This window comes from Harpia harpyja, chromosome 21 (assembly GCF_026419915.1).
Source record: "Harpia harpyja isolate bHarHar1 chromosome 21, bHarHar1 primary haplotype, whole genome shotgun sequence".
Lineage (NCBI taxonomy): Eukaryota > Metazoa > Chordata > Aves > Accipitriformes > Accipitridae > Harpia > Harpia harpyja.
The window spans coordinates 3,042,708-3,063,548 of record NC_068960.1 but is presented as its reverse complement, the minus strand read 5'-3'; the positions used below and the strand labels follow the sequence as shown (position 1 = coordinate 3,063,548).

General features: G+C 49.1%; 1 protein-coding gene across 5 annotated transcripts in view; it reads right to left on the bottom strand.

Moving 5' to 3' along the window:
* LOC128134739 (voltage-dependent T-type calcium channel subunit alpha-1H-like) overlaps window positions 1-20,303 on the bottom strand; it is a 129,112-nt gene extending 108,809 nt beyond the window's left edge. For 3 of the 5 annotated variants that reach the window (XM_052772817.1, XM_052772818.1, XM_052772816.1), the window contains exons 1-4: window positions 20,089-20,300; window positions 16,908-17,041; window positions 12,063-12,160; window positions 6,732-6,891 (exon numbers count right to left, since the gene is read on the bottom strand). In XM_052772817.1, coding sequence (XP_052628777.1) covers window positions 6,732-6,891; window positions 12,063-12,160; window positions 16,908-17,041; window positions 20,089-20,181 — 485 coding nt within the window. In that variant the 5' untranslated portion in view covers window positions 20,182-20,300. Of the gene's footprint in view, window positions 1-5,408; window positions 5,723-6,731; window positions 6,892-12,062; window positions 12,161-16,907; window positions 17,042-20,088 lie in introns of those variants that run through there. The other 2 variants (XM_052772815.1, XM_052772819.1) reach the window with 2 other exon arrangements.
* Window positions 20,304-20,841: the final 538 nt, after the last annotated feature.

Genomic DNA, 20,841 nt, shown 5'->3' with positions numbered 1-20,841 from the left:
CCCTTAAAACAATGCTCACTAAGGCTCTTTGACCTGGACCTGCCACTCCAGGGACATAGTCTTCCAAACTGCAACTGATCTTCCAGGAAAATCTGCTCCAGAGCCAGGTGGAACTGTGAAACTCAGCAAAAACTTACTTCCTTCACCACGCTGGAAGCAACACCCCACCACACCACCAGCAGCAGGATTTTCCTGATCACAAGCACCTTTTGGCAGCAGGCAGGACAGGAAGGCTTAGCACACCACAGCTCACGGGCCAGTATAATTAGGATTCTACCCAGAGCAAAGCTGGACTTGCAGAGGGAGATGGACCATCTGGAGGGTTGATTGTGTAATTAGCAGCTATGGATGCACAAGCTCCTTTCCTGGGAGCAGTTTCGTGTTTAGATGCAGACACACACATGCCTGTGCCAAGAACACTGACCATGGAAGAAGTGCTCAGACAGAAGGGCTGATGCATCAGCGTGATGCTCCACTCTGACCTCACACCCGAGCTCCCCCGAGAGCTACCTCTCCCACCGCGGCACAATATACACAACATTCAGTGCCACATGCGACTTTGCAGCTATCTGCCCTGCCAGCTGTGGGACTCTGATAAACGTTCATTGTTGCAGATTAATCACCTTTATTTCAGCCCCCAGAGCTGATCTGTGATCTCCTGATATGCCCACTCCAACTGGGCAGGCTGGACAGGGAGGGACACAGCTAGTAGTGTGCCAGCCAATTCTGCTGCAGCCCATGCACCCACTTTTGTTGGAGGGAGGGAAAGCAACCAGCCTGGGGACCTACAGGACCAATTCCCCTCCTGTGCAATGCTTCACTATTCACTACACATTACAACTAGAAAGGCCCTTGATGAGCCACATACACAGATTTAGGAGGCTGCATGTTTCCCATGAGTCACCATTTAGGAAGCCTTGGGCTGAAGAAGAAATACTGCCTGCAGACACAGCGCCCTGGGCTGTGATCTAATAAGCTGCATAGAGAAGATCTGGGCCCAAACCCTCTGGAGAACCAAAAGAACGACACACTTTGGTGGCTGTGGGAGGAAAATAATACCAGGAAAACAAAGCACAGCTTGACTGTGAAGGGTGGATGAAGCTTGATTTGGTTCTGCTGCTGCCTGATTTTATCCTCACTTTTCTCTGCCTTGCTCATTTTTGCCACTGCCCCCAAAATGATTTACAAGCTAGAAGTCCTCCCTATGACAGGCCAAAATCAGTCGCATGGGGGCCACTTTCTGCCCAGCCCTTTTCCAACCCTTCTCTCTTCCATGTCTGCCCTGGGCACAGAGACACCATGAGCATCCATCCGGCTGGGAGGGACCCGCACCTGCATGATGCTCTGCAACCACTGAGTACAGAGGGGAAGGGACACACCAGCTGACAGCAAGCACTGCAAATTTAAGACCTTTTTCCAGTTCCTCTGCTTGATGACCCTGCTGGCAAAACCAGAAAGGGGAAAGAAGGAAGGAGAGCAAGAATGAGAAACAACAGTGTTGCAGAATGAAGGAATCCCCAGTATCCACAAAATAAATGAATTATCTCTGCCAAGACCGTCTACCTCCACATACGGGAAAGGTCAATCTGACTTCCTTGTTACTTGCTAACAGGCATAGTCCAAATAACTTATTAATGGTAATGAATCCACTAATCAGGAGACCCTTGTGCTCTGGGGAAAAGACACAAGAAACTAAGCCCCAGAATGGATCTTGTTATCACATTAGAAAGGATTAACACCCCTTTCTCGGCTGGCTGCCCACTGCACATCTTTCTCTGGGATTGCAGCAGCTTTGCAATGTATTCCCCTTTCTCTGTCCCTGGGCATGTTCATGTGCAGGACGGACAGCAGCGGGGCAGGCAAGTCCATTCTCCCCCATGTCAAAGGAGGCTGAACAATTATTCTCTGCTCCATCTTCCTCCAGGCTCAGTCCTCCCAGCTCAACCAGCCCGTGCAGGACATCATCCACAACTGCTGGAGTACGGTGTGGGTGCTGAGCACAATCCTGCTTCAGCTTTCTGAGGAGCAGAGGAGGAAAGCGAAAAGGTGGAGGAAACTCAGCACCAAGCAGGATCCGTTCCCTCCAAGAGGAGGCTGCTCTCTGGAGGAAATCCTGCTGACAACCCAACGTTGCTGCACAGAGTGATGCCAGGAGGAGCAATTAAGCAGAACTCAGTAGCACCTTTCAGACAAACTCAGAGCTGTCTGCCATGGCCGTATGTGCCTTCTCGCAGCTCTACAAAAGCCAAGGAGCCAAAGGCGGTACAATGCCAAGCAGGTATGGAGTTAATTAAGACTGAACTGCTCACATTATAACTGTCCTGCAGCATTAGATAAATACAAAGCACTCCACAGCTCTCTCCCCTCTCCTGCTTCCAACCCACTGAGTTCCTTGAAAGGCTCCACGAGGGGGAAAACACTCCTCTGCATAACAACACACAAACAAGGAGCAGCCCCAGCAGCAACAACCCAGACAAGCTGGGGGTGACCCAATTCCTTTATTTACAGTGATAGCAGCTCATGATGGCAGGAGGGAGCCGGAGGGGCTGCGTGGGGGAGACACACATCGTGGAGATCTTACAGATAAACTGCTGGCTTCGCTTGCCCTTCCCACGCATGCATGCCGAGCCTTCCTCTCTCAGATCAAGCCAACCAAAAAGGCCTTTCTGAAATTTCCCCTCCAGCTCCCACTGTCAGGCATCTCCTGCACTTGCTCACATAGCAGCAGAGACCATCTTGGCACTGCTGTTCCCCACTGCTGTGCAATGCCAAGGGAAATGCAACGTGGTCAGTGAGCTCCTCGGGGGGTTGAAGAGGTGCCTGAGCCACCGGAGACCTCTGAAACTCCACTCTGGTCTCCACGGCTGACTGGGAAGTGGCAGCTTCTCACGTGTCCTGAACAGCAGTGACCCAGTCCAGTTTATTGCTTGCTAACCCGCTACTGCAACAGCCCAGTAACTGCCTGTAATTCCTTCAAAGTCGCTACTCAAAGAGTGTCCTTAATAAAACAGCCTCCTTCCAGCATGATATTGCATTGCAACAGTGCAATTTTCAAAGAAAGAGAGAAAGCAGATATTTCCAGTGCACCTCAAAGAAATCCCCAAATTTCTATCAGAATGTACTATATTTAAAAATAGCTTCTTTACTTGAAGCAGTCAACTTTCAAGGGGGATTTAAAAGAAAAGGTTTCCACAGGAAGAAGAATGATGGCAAAATCAAAGTCACTTCTTCCATCTGATGCCTGCTGTAAAGCTGAACGGCCCAGAAAGCTGCTGGCAGTGAGTGTGCAAAGAAGCATGCAGCAGATAAGAAACTGTATTTGAAGCACCAGTCTCTGAGCTCACTTACACTTCCTTTACTCCAGAAAAGTTCTGGGGCTATGACCGTTCCTTGCCTGGCACCCTGGATTGTGTTCAGATGCTCACCCTCACTTTAAAGCAGTTCTGTTTTCATCTGGGAGGGTTTGACACCACCACCAAGGTGAGCCCCACCAGTAACTCAGGTCTTCCCCTTTACGGGGCTCTAAGGAAAATCTGAGCCAGGACCATCACCTGCTCAGCTCCAACCTGGGTGCACAGCACGCCCGTCCATCCTCCAGCCTGCTGAAGGGCTGGCAAACATTATTTTAGGCTGAGGACAACACCACTGGGATTTAGTGGGACTTGGCAGACAAAACTAAACGACCAGAATCTCATTCCCCCTTTCCCGCAGAGCTCTATTCTGTTTACTTCTAAGCAAAACCACAGCTTAACTTTAATCCTGCATCCCCTGGGTGAAGGTTTTGTTGTTGTTTTTGTTCTCTTTGGCAGCTCTGCCTAGAATGGGATGGATGGTCAGGGCTCTCCAGCACCGACACTGGGCACACAGGGATGGACCTGCTCCAATCCAACCCTGGGCTTGACTTTGCCTATATCTCCACACTGTCTTGCAGGCAGATGGCATCCTGCTGCTGGTCAGCAGGACCTGCTAGTTTGGGCCCAATGCTGTATATTTTGGTCCATCTGTACAATAGCAGGAAGATGTAACCCTAAAGTGCTTTCCCTGTTACTGCCACTCCATCCCTTTTCCCCCTAAACAACTTGCTGTTGGGGTATTAAAGACCACTGCAGGGGTGAACCATATCCCAATGCCTGGAACTGCAGATTCAGGAGAATGAATCGGGAAATGACAGAAAAGATGGGAATAGTTCCATCCGGATTCCCCAAAACTTCCACACCAAGCTCCAATCAACCTGGGATAGCTTCTAGCTGGAAATGGAGGGACTGGTTCATTGCAGCAAGGTTTCTCAGGTCTAAAGCTAACCCAGCAAGACAGTAGCTTCAGTCTGGGTGATGGTACCAGAGCAACCCACGTTTGTTATACTGATACGGGCACCAGCAGAGCTGGAGTAGTCCTGTCCTGCAACAGAGCTGCCCCATGGGCATGCCAGAAGCCTCATTTCTCCAAATTTCTCTGGAATGCTGTAACTTTGTTCACAGTATCTCTGAGCACATGGCATCAAGAAACAGGACTTGGGCACAGGCAAAGGATAACCCACAGCCACCCAAATTCACCACTACCTGCTGCTGGAGGGGACCCAGGAACCAGCGCAGAGCTGCGGTGAAGGAGGAAGGAGACCTCTTACAAACCTCCTGCCTTTTCAAACACAGCTCCCAAGGATTAGCACAGGGAACCTGAATTTGCTTTCAGTGACCGGGACCAAGACCCTGATAAGAAAATCCTGCGATGCCTTTGAAGCTGCTAATGGCCATTACATAACAGCCTGCTTAATATCTGTACTTAGCAAATGTTTCCCCTGTGGTTAATTTTAAAAGCTCCACTTTGCAGGAAAACACACAGCATTTTAAAAACCTGGTCAAATGGATGAGAAGGACTCACTGAAGCTAATTACAGCTCTGCACTCCTTGTGCTCAAAGCACTGCCCGCACACAGTGCGTGCCCCATGCAACGGGGCCACCTGAGCACAGCTTTACCACGAGTTTTCAGGCTTTTAAATGACAGCTCAGGGGTTACCCTGAGTGACAGAGAGTCTTGATGACCAGCAAATACCTGCTGTGGGTGCAGGAGAGAGCTTGTGAGGTTGAAGCATCAAGATGCAGGAGCAGAAGCATACACACATGGCAGACTCATTGATTTTCTGCCTTTCAGCATCTCTGGTGGGATGAGTAAGTGCCATCAGAGATGGTCTGCAGTACAGGGAAAGGCTCAGAGAGCTGAAAGCCACAGGACTAATCAGTGAGAGGCAGGAACAGGACCTGGGGTAGAGCTGACACATAATCTCTGCCTGTCTTCCAGACACAATGCAAGTTGCAGACAGCAGATGATTACAAACAGATATAATTACAGGCTCTATCTTCTCTTACAGAGCTAGAGTTGCCCTGATTAGCTAGTCTCGGGCATTTCCTCACCTCTGAACCACTGACATCTTCAGCAGCCTCTGACAGGAGCCTTTCAGAAAGATTTTCCCACGCAGACCTCCCTTTTCTGTGGAAGCTCGCAGGCTGTACTTGGTTTTGATCTTTTTGTTGTGCTGATAGGTTTTAAGGTGTGCCCTTACATTGCACCTCTGAAAGGGCAAGTGCAGAGCAGCCCAGGCTCAGTATCATGCTGAGGGATGGCTGGGGAGCAGCAAGAGCCGGGCTGCCCTGTGGCAGGGGATGAGCCAGGAGCCAAGAGTCATCCCAGCACCAGCAGCACCTGCACAGACAGAGTCTGAACACAGCAGGCAGAGCCCAGGGCTGGCAGCAGGGTCCATTCGAAGCCCCACACGTGGGAAGTGATGAACCAGATCTAGGATCCATCCAGAGAACTCAGGCAGGAGCCAAAGAAACCAGGAACAAAGAGAGCTGGAAACAGGCACACCACCAACACAGCTCAAACCAGGGCTAAGAGTCACAGGCTGAGCTTAAATAGAGCTCCTGGGCCATGGGCAGGGTGGGGGTCCCAGGTGAGACTCATCAGGGCAATTAAGGCCTATTAGCACCCTCAGCACGTGGCAAGGATCCTGGTCTATGCAACTGCCTAGCTTGGAAGAACCAAAACTAAAGTTTGCATCAAAAAGAGCTGGTGATCAAATGTGCTGCCCATCCCTGATGCCTGTCCCAGACTGAGAGCAGTGTACAAACATCTTTAATGCCTTTCCCATCAAGCTTCTTATCTTAATATGCCTACAAAGATTTATTTGTGTGTTTCAGCAGCATCTCCATGGTGCTGTCTGTACCAGCATGCAGACCACCTAATCAACACCCTGCCAGGTGTGTGGTATGCTAGGTGACCTCCCAGACCGGTACAGTTTTGGGAGCTGGCAATTTTAGGAGAGCTATAATGCTTTTGTTTGTTCTAAATCCTTAAATTCCCAGAGTCAGGTATCTCAGCTTCCTTGGACAGACATAATCCAAACCACTAATGTCCTTGTCCTTCAGGTGCAGAGGGAAAACATGAAAAAAGCCACTCCAAACCCTCAGCAACCTGCTGACAAGTGGGTTTTGCCATACAAAAAGTACCTGGCCAGACTTGGGAGTCCTGAAGCCAACAACCTTGTGAATCAAGATGACAGCCCAGTTAAGAGCTGCCATTGCAGCCGTGGAGCACAGCCACGTCGTGCTCTCAGCTGCTGGATCCAGCCCTGGCTGCACCCCGGCTGGATGCTGACCCTGCTGACCGCCGAGGTTTCTCCGGCAGGGCAGAGAGAGAAAGGAAGAAAAGGTGGAGATTTTTTTTGCTGTACTTACATTGCAAAATTCCTGTCTAGGAAACACCTGTTTCTCAGCAGCCCTGCCCAGAGCTGCACACCGACAATCCCAAAGATGAAGAAGACAAAGAAGCACAAGAGGAGGACGTTGCCTAACATAGGCAGAGTATCTAACAGCAGGGTGACGAGTATTCGCATACCTGTGGGGAGAAGGAGAAAACAGGTTAGAGGAGCACTTTGGCAGGGAAAGTGTGAATGCCACACCATTCCCAGCTTGGTTGTGCAGCCAGTGCATCCTGGGCAGAGGAACTGGGATGTTTATACTTTCCCCTAAACTTTAAGGCTGAAAAGGAAGGTAAAGAGTGCAAAAGGCTTAGCAGCAGATGGGAACAAACAGCGTATCTCCAAAGGGTGGCCTTAAGGGTGGGATTTTCAGACGTTTTCAGTAACACAACACTCAACAACACACAAGCATGGGGAAAGCTGCAAGACAGTCTTTCCTGGAGAAACGCCCCTGCAAACCATCAGCCTCCCAAGAAATTGTCAAAATATATATTTATAAACATATTGAACATCCCTCATGAGTCACAGAAATTGTTCCCCTAAACAATACAGAGCCTCGTGTAGGATGATAGATGCGGCTGCTCTCTGGGCTTCCTCCGTGGACGACAACTCTTCCATGGAGGACTCCTCTCCTTGCTGGCCACAGGACTGCCAAGCACGGGAAGCGGGGGAAATTTTGACTTTTTTTGAGGGGGGAAAGCAGGATGCAAATGTTTCTTCCTCTAAGGAAAGCTTTCCGCTCTGCTCCCTTCCCCTCCTCCTGCACAGGGTGCTGGGAGACCTTCCCAGCCAGTCCCGCACCTCTCTGCAAGGCTCCCTGTGAACCTCTGTGCGGAGCAGGGGCTCCCCCAGCACCTTTCCTGCCAGGGAAATGCTGATTTCTATGCAAGATCTTCCATCCTAAAAAGAAGATCGAGGAATGAGTCAACCTTGCAGAGCCTCAGCTAACTCTTGCATCTCGGTGCAGCATGCTCCCAAGCATCGCTGCCCAGGGGAGAGTGGGCCAGGAGACAGGGACGGGGCTGGCACCTGGGGGCTGCCCTGTCTCACATATCAGGGCACCTTCAAACTCAAGGATAAAACGGGAATAAAAAGGGAATAATGACTTGCAGCTCAGCAGTTCAATAGAGGTTAAATGAACCTCTGAGACACCGACCAGCCATCATTTCAACAGCTGATAATTGATGAGAGGAGAACTAATGAAAAGAGGAAGAGGCAAAGGCAAATGCTAAATTATAGAAAAGAATAAAACCAGAAACCGATCCTTGTGAGCCTGGTGCTCAGCAGAGAGCAGGGCTCAAGTTTATAGCATGGTGGAAATCAATGCGGCTGCTGGGTAAGGCGACACTGCCGCCTTTGGAGGCATTTTATCCCACTAAAATTCTGCTCTGCAAACACCTTTTCCTGCCTGCCTGCCTGCGTGGAGCCTTTCCTCCCTCCATTTCCCCTAGCAGGATGCTGCTCTCCATCAGTCATCCCATTTGAACGGAGAGCGGCATTTACACTGACGCAGTCTCTCTTCCCCCACCAATTTCCACATTGGCTTTTTCCCTCAGCCAGCTCCCAAGTCATGCCTGATGCCTCTCCTGCTAATTCAATGACAATGCTGGGCTGCAGCCTGGCATCTGTAGACCCCACGGATGGGTGCTGGGAGGAGCAGGGTCTCCAGGAGAGAAGTACCCGTCCAACCCGGCACCTCCCAGGACGTGGCAGGCAATGCTGGCAGGAGCCAGAGCCCCGTCAAGCCACTTTTACCCCCCTCCTCGTGTCACTCTGCCAGCAGAAACGCAACCCAGCCAAGCGGGGCCGGAGCGGACATTACCTTGTCAGCATGACACGAGTGGATAAACCACCCCGGCCAAGAAGTCTGCACTAATAAATAATTAGGTGTGAGTAATAACCTCTGCATCCCAGGGCAAGTGCCTTTCAAGGTCTCCATGCCCAGCTGCATCTTGGCTCTGGCGTGGCTCCCCGCTGCTGGCGCCGGCAGCAGATGCCTTTCCGGAGGAGCCGTGATCCTGGCGCCCAGCCCCGTGCCAGCCCCGCCGGCTGCCCTCCAAACCCCATCCCCGTGCCTCCCCGGCACCAATGCCACCCTGCGGGGAAGGGACACGGTGCTGGCAGCCAGGCTGCGCCGGCAAGTGCCATGGGCGGCGCGGGATGCCCGCCAGCATCCCTGCCATCCCCTGTAACCGCAACGCCGGTGCCAGCCGCGGGGACAGCGCTGGCCTCTGCTCCAAGCGCGGGGGGAAACCCAGAGCTGGAGGCAAATGGGGGTTTGATTTTGTAACGCTTGTTCCCAACACATGCTGTCATCGTAAGCCCCCCAGGAGCACATCCCACAGCACCGCCCTTCAGACTTTCCTTGCAAATCTATCTTTGGAAAAGCAGAAAAGACTCACTTAATTCCCACTGGAAAGAGGACGCTGGGCTTTTCTTCTTTTTTTTCCCCCCACTCTAACTAGTATCCTCACTCTTTTTTTCCCAAAAATGGTTAAAATTTATCTCCCCGTGCCAGACAACTTTTTTCTGCTCAGCTACTTTTGGTATTTTGGGTTGCTTAGTGGCACCATTCTTGAGATTGAATCCATCTGTTTGCTATCCGCTAAGGGTGCTCTGGGCTCTCAGCAGAATGTCAAGTGTGCCATGGGAAAAGAGCACGAGCATCGGTTAGGCTGAAATGAGGATCAGGCTTTCTTTTCATTCCCATTCCATGTGATGCCTGGTTTAAACCACATAGTAGAAAAATAAAAATAAAGCAGTGAAATGGATTTGAAAAAACAGTGGCCACTACTAAAAAAACCCCCTAACTACAGCCCCTGCCAAACATTTAAATCGCAGGACTTATATTTTTCCAGTCATTTTCAAGGAATAATTTCTAATAGAGATGATGTTTTTATTGGCCGGGGTTCTCCTTTCTTTTCTTAACAAATAAAATAAAAATGAAATAATCTTGTGGGTGAATTTATTGTGCCTGGAAGCAAAGAGCTAATAGCACTGGCTGGAACCCAGGAAAGTGCCCAGGCATCATAGGGATAAATTGCCAGGCTATTTCTCATGGGTCCCAGCTTCCCCTGTACAGTGACTGAACACCAGGCTCATCTCTTCTGACCCAGCCGTAATTCTCATCTGCTCGACATCCTTTTGCGACTGCCACTTAGCCAAAAACCCTGCTCCTGCCAGTGGTGCGGTGGCCGGGGAAGCATCACCGTCCCAGCGCTGAGGATGGCATGGACGGGGCTGAGCGGGACCCGCTGCCGCGCTGCTGGCTGGGATGCGGTGGATGTCCGAGGTAATCCCCCAGCTAAGCTCTAGCATCCCCATGGATGAAAGAGTAGAAATGTAACTCTGTTATTACTGGAAACTGCAAAAATAGTACAAAATAGAGGGTTGTCGCTATCCATTCTCTGCAGACCCTGGATTATATCAGTCTGAAACAATAAAAGTACTGATGTTAGAAGTGGACGGAGTTAGTGTCTCATAAACAAGTAAAGTCTGTGATTATCTGCCCTCCAGGAACTGAGATATTTCTAAGAAAACTGATCCTGCCCTGGCACTTGTTGATGACACTGGTAGTGTTTTAAGACCAGCCTAGCTGCTCATCAAGCCAGGCGACTCAACTCCAAACATGGATTGAGCTCTTTGGATTTAATCTCACATACTATTAACAAAAATTTGAATATTTTCTGTTGCCTGTCTTTTGAAAAAAAAAAAAAAAAAATCAAAGCAGCAAGTGTACCAGAAGACAGCCTAAAAGGCTTACTTCAAAGCTTCAATATCAGACTCCTAAGGAAGAAGAACACAAGCTGGACCCAGATCAAAATTTCACCTAGACTTGGAGGCGTTTGGATCCCTGGGTCTCGGTTTAATAGGCATGTAAATCCTCAAATTCCCCTGGCTTCTGCTCTCAGCCCAGCTGAATCCCAGCTTGAGAATCCCACTATTTCAAGGGAGAGCTACGAAGGGCTTCATGGATTTAAATAACTTCAGAGCGAGCCTGATCCTTGCCCCAGCCTGAAACCTCGGCAGGGCTCCGAGCCAAGCACGTGCCAGTGTCCCTCTGCTCCTCCCTGTCCCAGTGAGGCCACGGAGCCACCGCGCTAAAAACCCTGGGGAAAAACTTTGTGTTGTGCTTTTGGGCTGCTCCGAAACCCTGGCAACAAAACCTCATTAGGAAAACAAAGCTCCGGAGGGTTTCATGGTCCCTTTTAGCCTCTCATTTCTTTTTTGTCTTGTTTCTAACTTCTAATGATGTCATTGTCAAATTTACAGACTTTTTATTTTTTTTAAAAAGAAAAATCCTGAAAAATTTGAGCTCAGAAAGAAACTTCAAAGACTTCTGTGTGTAAACATCCATCTGTTCCCTTGCATGTTCATCTGAGGTACTGGAACTGAAACCCTTCTGGGGGAGTTTGTTTTGCTGTCCCTAGATGTGCCGACATGATGGGCAGGATGTTCAGCGAGGACCGGCAGAGCTGTGTCATTCAAACGTGCTTTTAAAAAGAACAGGAAATGTGCTTTTTTTTGCAAGGAACCTCTATGATTTCCATACAATGCCGTTGCATTTTGAATTGAGTGGATTTTGGTTAAAAAATGATGAAAGCGCTATGAAATTAGTACCTTGCAAAGGATTGCTCAGCAGACGGCTGATTCCAGCAGGAAATTATTTCAACTTGTTGGTTCGTCTTTCAAATTGGATTTAGAAGACAAGCAGCTGAAGCCACTTGAAAATGGATTTAGGGGCCACTTGAACTTTCTATCGTGGATGAACCCAATTTTGTTCTACATGACAGCAAACCCTCTGTGGTATTTTACCAGCAACGGAGGCTGCTGTGCTTCTAATCCTGAACACAAAGAAATGGAAAGACCTTAAATAGCTGACAGGAGAAAATGAACCCATCCAGGGCAAGGAGATTGTTCTTAGAACTGACCTTTCCCCTTTCTTTATAGGAACTTTGTTATTTACTTTGCACTAGGAGCAGAGAGTTACTTGCCTCAGAGCGTTCACAAAAACATTAGAAAACAGCCCTGAAAGTGTGGCCCCCCCCAGGTATAAAATCTACTCCCTTGCCCTTTACTAACACTGATAATCGTAATAAATGATCTCTAACTTGCCATTAAAAATGAAAATAAACGTACTTGCTCTCAGCAGCAGGAGAGTAGACTACTACTGCAAGGCTTAGCATGCAGAGAACCAGCTGGGGTGGCTTTAACCCCCTGGTTTTCCCAGGGGGTGAGCCAGGCAGAGCCCGAGCGGCAGCCGGCCAGCCCGGCAGCGTGGCTGCGGTCGGACGAAGGTGTTACTTACTTGGAACCCTGTTAATGGCTCGTAGTGGCCGAAGTACCCGGACGGTGCGGATCGCAGACAAGCTCACGTTGTGTCCGTCCAGGGAATACTCCATCATGCTGCGGGGGAAAGAGAAAAGGTGTCAGGACGTGGGATGCTCAGTCTCTGGACGTGAGTTGGGGCTGTCGCTGCCTGCGCGCTCTGGGAGCCATAGCCCAGGCTTGCAAAACCACCCACTCCGTGTTTGCAGCTCATAATGTGCATCACGCTGTCACTGGGGGATATAAGGGATATTTCAGCCTCTGAGAGACTGAAAATACCCACGTGAGCAGCGATGGTGCAGGGGCCAGCAGGCAAACGTGCTCCCGGGCTAATGGGCTGCAAGCACAGGTAACACATTGGAAAGCAGGACTTGGCACGACAAGGAGTTGCAAAGACAGGGCCACAGATATCGGGGCAGAGGGGGAGCCCGCAACTATCTGCTCAGCTCTCGTAGCCGTGCTGCTCTCCTCTTCCATTAGCTTATCACGCTCCGGCCGGCGGCACATCCGCAGCCTTCCTGGGGAGATTACTGCACAACTCCATGCAGCTCAAAGTCAATAAGATATGTCTGATATTATACCCCCTACTAGCAGCGTATTTTCACGCCAGCTTATCTCTTCCCCTATGACAAAAATGTGAATAACCAAGCCGACAAATGACGTTAAAGTAGTTTGGTTTCCATTTTATTATTAAGAATAGGGAACATTTTCTTTTTCATGCTCCGTCTCCATTTCACATAAACATTTCTCTCCCAGGCTGGAAAGGACGTTAAGTCAAGTCAGTTTTCTTGCTCTTTTATAGCAATGAGTGGCAAATGTGTGTAGTGTTGTTTTTTTAATGGGGTTATGGCTAGTTAGCATGGCTGTAATTACAATTTATGAGTTTGACTACAGGGAAGCACTTGTAAATATGTCACAAATCTCTCACCACGCCTGTTCAAATAACATAACAGCATCAAAAGCAACCCTGTGAGTAAGCTGTTGGATCCCATGGAGAAAGAGCTTTTGTTTTGGTTTGGTTTTTTTTTTAAATAAACAAACAGATATGGAAGGAGGAAGGCAAATACGAGCTGAATTGCTGCAACCAGGCGCTTCAGAAGCTTCAGTGGAAAGAGAGATTTTCAGTTGAAGCATCCTGCAGCCAGGATGGACCAAAATCATTACGTGCCATTAAGAAGCAACAGCCGAATGGACTGAAGCAACAGCTGAGTGGATTTCAGACAACAGCAGAAGGAGGTTTGGTATCGAGCCAGCCTTGCTCAGGCACATCACTGCCCGTATGCCCATGCTCTGCTCTGCCGGGGCCTTGCACTTCGTATCTGATGCCTTGCCCTGCTCTACAAAGTTTAATTGGGACTATCTAGATGTTCTGATGTTTGCTTCTCTTTTGTCTTTGTCCTGAAGCTGTTTGGCGTAACCCTGCGATATCACTGGCATTGCACTGAGGTGACTTTGGCCCGTTAGCCTTAATTTGCTGTGCAGAGGCCCTGGTGATTTTGAGCTGTTTTTAGTGATAACCTTCCAGAGATTTTTTTTTTCCTGAAATAGTTAGTGAGTCTTTATAAATCAAAACCACCTTAAAGCTCGTATGTAGGAACTGAGCCGAACATGATGAATAGCTTTAAAACTCAGCATGGCACAAAAACAGGTTTTAAATCTAACGTGTGTTCATTAAGCAGCCGGAGCAGAGCAGTGGGAAGCAGCCCGGAGCCGCATGAAGGACCACACAGTGGGAAAGCCATCGGAAATGCCCGTTCACACCTGCGTCGAGGGGCCTGGAGCCAGCACCAGGTGTCTGCTCTAAACAGACCTTGCAGGAATAGACAAAGCATTGTTTAAAGTCCCTGAAGTGAATACTGCCGAAGCCTGAATCTGTTCGCTGGCGTGGTCCCAATACAGCACGCTCACAATTTATCGGGTGGCTGAGTAAGTGGATTTTAGTGTAAATGATACAGTTTTTGAACTACTAATAGCATGTAAAAGGAGTATGAAATGCTCCAGTGGGAGCTGGTTTTGTACTCCAGAGAACACATGCAACTATTAGCGTGTTAAAGGGCCAGTTCCTGAGGCCTCACTTTTACTTGGCCCTTGGAGTTTCAATGGGGCTGATAAAAGATGAATAACCCAGGATTTGGCCTAGGAAACAGACTTTCTGACCCTGATACTTTGGACTTCTGTGATACTCCATTCAGGATTTGAAAGGAAGTCTCAGGGGGATCTATACTGCCCACCGAAGCCAACCTGAAACACTTGATGGATTCCAGACTGCACCTTCTACAAGCGGTGAAAACATCTGAAATGTTCATGAAAAAGTCAAAGGTTTCTTTGTCAAGGCCAAGTTTGGGGTCTTGTTCTCATGTCACACTTGTAAACCAAGAATACCCTGGAAACGTCTGACAGAAACCTGCTAGAGCTGGAAATTTTGCGTATGCAGGCACCGGAGGGCTGGGTGGACTGGCACTTCGTAGGCGATTCCCTACAGCCTCTGGGTACTGAAAAAAAGGGAGGCACAAGCCTTTGCGATGTCTTCTACCATGAACAGTTTCCAGTCCCTCAGCTGTCAAGTTAAAGATGTCCAAAGCATATCATATGAGCCTGCAACATCTCCAGGGACTGGATGCACAAGAAACCTTGCTGGTTTCAGCTCCTGTGGACAACATTTTTGATGCTCGGGAAATGCTTTCAACTTGGCTGCTGGACAGACTGAAAGGTTGTAAGCTCCATTCGGTCTGAAATTTTCCAGGGTACATTTCTCAGGCGAGCAAAACATGAAAGGGCTTTCAGTGCTGGAACAAACTTCAGACACAAGCTGTTGCTCTAGGCAGAAGATATGTATATTTTGTAGTTTCCCTGCTTACCCTCCGCTCTCTTTGGTATACTTGCTAGTAAGCCAAATCAGTGTATTTGAGGAGACTGAATGGGACAAAGCAGGCAGCACTGCCTATCACTTGTTTCTCTTCTTATTACAAAAAGCCTCATAACAACTTCATCACACCTATCCGCTTGCTGGAAAAAGCAGCTCTTGTTATTCCAGTAGCGTGCTCCCTGCTAAAACCACCTCCAGTTTTAGGAGCAGGCACTGGATCGAATGGTGGTGGTGGGAGAGGTGAAGAACCCCAGCCCATCGCACAGCTTCTCCTTGCCCTCCACCACCGTTACCAGCCAGCCCAGGTCCCAGACCAGCCTCTCTTCTGAGAGGTGGGAAATAATGTCACAGCTATGGCTTGAAAACACCAATATCATCTGGAGATGCCCCAGGATCAGCCAGAGAAGGGGCCGTTCCTCTTCTCATCTTCAGCCCAAGTAATGCCAGACTGGCAGCAGGGCTTCCCGTCGGGGTCTCCTGGTGCTTCTGCTGTTTTCATTCTTCTCAAACACATGCCAGCCACGGAGGGTGGGGAAATGCCCTGGAAAACTACCAAATTGACTCACCAGCCACTTTCCCCCTTGTCCCAGGTGCTACGTGAACAAAGATCCTGGTGCCAAACCTGACTCTGAGGTATGAGCGGAGGGCTCAGCCTTTCTACCCGCATGTGCTATTTTATTCTCCCACTTTGCTGGGATGATCTGTTTGATGATATGGGGAACCTCTGCTTGCCCATCAGGAGTGCTCATCCTGCAGGTTCAGTGTCCAGAAACACTGTCAGCACGTTGGTTATGGATGGCAGATTTCTGATCCCGAGTTCCTCCTGCAACCACAGACTTGCTCTTCCCCTACTACTTCTGGCTTAAACGCTGCAGCAGCTTTGGAAAGAAAAAATAATTAACTGCTTCTTTTGTTGTCCCTGCTGTTCTTTCCCAGGCTGTAACTGCACAGGGGTTCAAAGGAAGCTCTGCTCAGGAGAGCTCATGTTTTATTCAAACCAGTAAGGCCATTCCTAATTGTATTCCAGACAAATAACATGGAGCAAACCAAAACTCCATTAGTGCAGAGAAGATTGTACATCACTAATGTAACGGTAAAAATGCCCCAACATATTACAGGAATGTTCTAATTAACCCCAGGCTGGTCATTACAAACCCAGGAATTCAGAAATAAGACAGAGCTCTGTAATTAAAGCAGTCTATCCCTTTCTAGGGTATACTAAGCACGTAAGACAGCCTGGGGTTTCTAAAATCCATTTATTTATAGAAAAGTTTTAGACTTGCCAAGCTTTTAATCCATTCAGTTTTTCCCTATGGGTGTGGGGGAACTCGTGTCAAAAGCACCCAGATCTTCCTTATATCTGTTTATTAACACATCCTGCACAAATAAGCAGCTGTGGGAGATGGTATTAAAATGTAAACCAAGAGAAGTTTACAGGAGGCATTTGCATGCACTTGTAATTTGACTCAACTTCTGGCCAGCTGCTTCCATTGCGACTTCAACCTTCTGAACCAGATTTTTGGGCTAGATTCTCCTTGTTTGACCAATTTCTGCCTCTCTGCCTCACTCTAATGGTGTCACATACCAGGAGCGGGGCTGAGCTGCTGTGTGCTTTTTCCACCCATTCTGGAGACAGCAGTCTTAACCACGAGCACTGGGACATACTGGCCATTGCAAGGACTAGATCAGCGTGCACTTAATTTGACAGAGATGACACTGGTGAAAGGATTGCTACTGAAAACCTGATGGCTTTTGCCCTGACATTCATACCCCACCCCATAATCTGGCACAGTTGCCAGAGGTGAAACCAAATAAGACTTATGAGACTTTGCCTTGGCTTGAGCCTGGCAGCTTTCACAAGACATTATGAAAACCAGCCAGGACAACCTACAGATTTGGCTCTCTGGGGTTTTCTTGCTTTCACTGCAAACAGCAAATTTATGAGGTTTTGTTACTGACCCCGCCATCACGATGAAGAAGTCCAGGCGATTCCACGTATCTCCAAGGTAACACTTCTGCCCGAAGATCCCCAGAGCCACCATCTTGATGACCATCTCCACCGCAAAGAAAGCGAAAATGAAGTCGTCAAATGCCTGGAGACCAGTAAAAGATTATTACAGTCAGTTCTGCTGTGCTCTCTTATCAGGGAAAGGGAAAGCAGAGACACGAGCGCGCCCGCCGCAGCAGCACTCCCTATACCCTGGCAGACGCTGCAAGGCAAAGCCCCGGTACCAAAGTGCCACCTACTGAACTCAGAAATAAAATCTGCAGTACCTGATGGGTGATGGCAACCCCTGTCCACTGCCTGGGAAGCTTTAGCAGCTCCTATTAATCTACTGACAAAGATACAAGGACATCACTGTTGTACAGGCTGGATATTTTTCTTGGCATTTAAAGCCTATGCATTCAACAGCAGCTTGTGGTTGGGTCTGTGAGGTCTCAGCAACTTGCAGTGGAAGCTGTGTTTCCAGACTGGGCAGCTCATGCCTCCTAGAAAGAATTTGTCCCATCTAACACAGGGGGATGTGCTTCACCTCTGATGCCTTCCTGGACTCCCAAAGGGACCAGGTTCCTACCCAGAGACCCAGACACAGCTGGGAGTGAACATGCCCATCAAGCAGAGGCTGAAGCAGTAACTATAAGGGCAGTTCTGCTGCACGTGAGGAATGACTGGAGCGGTTCCTCGTGGTGCAGAGCCTCAGGGCACCCTGCTGGCAAGCCTCGGTGCCCAAGCGCAGGAGCCTCCTGCTGAAGGTCAAAATTTTGGGGTTTAGATTACTGTGAAAACAAGAAGAGAAATTAAAGGTGCGCAAATTAATCCAGTCCTGCCCTATAGAACATGCCTCAGCCTTTACTTAAAGAATGACTTCTGCAGAGTAGTGGGGACTTGGACAGCTGTGATTTCTCCAGCCTTCCTGGAGACTACAGGTACATGCGTGAAATGTGGATGTACTTGAAGATACCATGAAATGGACTCTGTTGTAAATACTCTTCTACATGTTGCCTGTAAACGTGACCATCAGGAGATACAGGTTGCTTTTAAATCATGTGCAGAGGCTTTGTTGTTTTGAATGACAGACTTGATAAAGCACAGGAACATCTCGATCTACAGACATGATTGCTGCTGTTCAAATCACTCTCTTAATGACCATACTGTTGGTATTGTGTCTCTGGCACTTCCATATTGAGCCCTAATGGTAAATTAATGGTAAAATTAACAGAGCATCCACATGGAAGCCAAGTTCCCGCTGTGCATCCATGTACCTTTGCGTGGCTGTGTGCGAGCACCATCTTCTCTGGCTGTTGGCCTCATCAACCAACCTTTCCCTTGATAAACTACACAGAAGTTTTGCTCCATTATTTCAGTTCATTTAATAACTGGCATCTGAATGCCTCCATAAAGAAGTTCAGGCTTTTCTACCTTGTGTTCTGGCTTCCATTCCCTCTTGCAAGCTGTGACAGGGTGAGGGATAACGATGGCTTTACTTGCAGCCCTTTTCTGCCTGCAAACCCTTCAGGATAATACTTTGGTTGTTGCAAATATACTCAATGCGTTGTAATCATTCAGCTGGTATTAGAAACCAAATTCAGTGCCTGGGCTCCTCGCAGAGTGTATACGTGTCTGTTCTGGGGAGAACAGACCATGCAAGCTGTGTGACTGCAACCTGAGTAAATTATGAAAAAAAGGAAGCAAATAATGAGCATTCAATAATGTCACCTCCTCATCCAGGCAGGATTCCCTTTGGCTGCCTGGACATTTTGGCAGGGACGGGCATCATCCAAACAAAGTCCCACGTGGGTGAATATGTGCAGAAAAACGGCAGGCATTTGGAGTGTAACATTTCAGGAGAGATCGGACACTTTCTGATGGGCTCTCTGGGGGCAGCTTAGCCCACAGCTGCCTGCAGTGTGACATCTTCTGGTGAAGGAGATGGACTAGCCACCTCTGGATGCCACTTCACACCATCCCTGAGCCTGACCCTCTGAGACAATCCCTATGCTGGATGCCTCTGGTGGCAACAGTTTCTCCAAAATTGATCTCATTCCATAACAAACCTCTAGTGGCCTCTCAATTCATCCGGTTTACTTGGCTCTGCATTTAACGGATGTTCTTCTGAGGTTGAAAGAAGGTTTGATGATAAACTCTGCTATTCCTGGCATTTGCAAGCAGTTCTGGCCCAGTCTTTGAAAGAGGCAGGAGAGGCTGGTTGGAAGGATCCCACTGGCCTTCCCGTATGGCTGAAACACTCAAAGGGAAGTAAAGCAGCAGATCTGTGCGGGATTCGAAAGAACCAAGCCCGATACACTACCACACGTCCGTAGTCCCTGCCTAGGTTGATGTAATGCATCAGAAACAAGGAAAGTTGGTTCCAAGCCTGAGAACTGAGTTGCTGCAGGAAGCCCAGCGCCAAGGTGCAGCCCACGCACCAGATGCTGCCGGGATGTGCTTCCAAAAAGAATCCTGTGGGCATATGGCAGTGAGGGGATTGCCAGGACGCAGCGAGGGATGAAGTGACAAGCGTGATGCCCCACTAAGCTTGGGGTGGCCAACAAAGGTCTGCGAGCTTTGTACGCGTATGCATTTCCCAAAGGTCAGTTATCCTGGCACTTGGCAACGCTGCACTTCAGCTGGTGGGTTCTGCTGGCGGAGTAGAGCAGGTACGAGCCCGTCCCATGCTTTTTGTTCATGAAGAAGGGAATGAAATGGCAAAGTCCCCGGTGCCGTATTGCACAGACCAGACCGCAGCAATCCAAGAATGACCTGCCTGGGGTGGAACTGACTGACTGCGAGCAAGAGGTTCCCCGCGGCATTGGCCATCCTGTAATTAAAAAGTGTTCAAATCTCCAGCGGGAGCTGGATGCCCAGTTTTGAGCCCCCCCTACCCTTATTAAATGTGTAGAGAAAGAATCTTGCTGGGGTAAGTCCAAATCAGTCAGCCTTTGGGTCTCACCTAGGGCCATAGCAGCGGGTCTCCTCGGAGGACAGGCTCTGGTTTATTGGAAAAACCATCCCTACGGGAAGGGCTTTCATGGCTGGATCCTGGGGAAAAGGGACAAGATGGGGGTCCCAGCTCCCAGGACGACCACCCACCCTGCACCCCGCACATCCCAAGCAAGCGGGGCAGCATGGGATCCTTACCTCCAGGATGGTGCACCGCTCCGACTGGCACTCCACGTCCTCGCAGGGCTGGAACATGCCCAGGGTGACGCAGTTCAGGAGGATGACCAGCATGCTGATGTGCTCGAACCAGGTGAGAGGAGGGCGTTAAGGAGAGCACACGCTTCAGCGGCCATTGGGAGCGGGGAAGGTGAGGCACTGTGCTATTTACACGTCAAAAAACCTTCACTCCTTGCACAAGCAAAGAAGAAAACACCTCCAAACATCCCAGATTGCTAAGGCTTGAAGTGTTTGGCAACTGAGGAAAGGGCCTTGGAAAGGGTACTCCTGTTGAGATGAAGGGACAAAGGATGCCTTTCATTTCCTACACAGCAGCAAAGCCAGAAAAGTGCAACGAGGTGCACGGCTACGCTTTCCATCTCAAGTCCCCCCCACTCCATCCTCTTCTGTTCTTCATGCATGCCCAGGGGCAGCTGGGACCACAGCCACCTCTGTCCTCCTCCCACAGCAACTTTCATCTCCAGATCTCAAAGAGTTTTAGCAGTGAATCACCCCACATGTCCTCTAGCATTAACTCTTTCACTACCAAGCTAAAGAAAGCAAGACAAAGAGAGATTAATTAATTTAGGCACCATCACCACCAGAAACCCGGCTTGTGCCCGGTTCCTTGCTCCAACCAGCGAGGTTGCTCTCCTTGTTTCCATCTCGAGTCATGGGAATGGGTGCTGAATGCAGGTTATCTCACTCCTGCCTGGTTTCTAAGTGTCAGAGAGC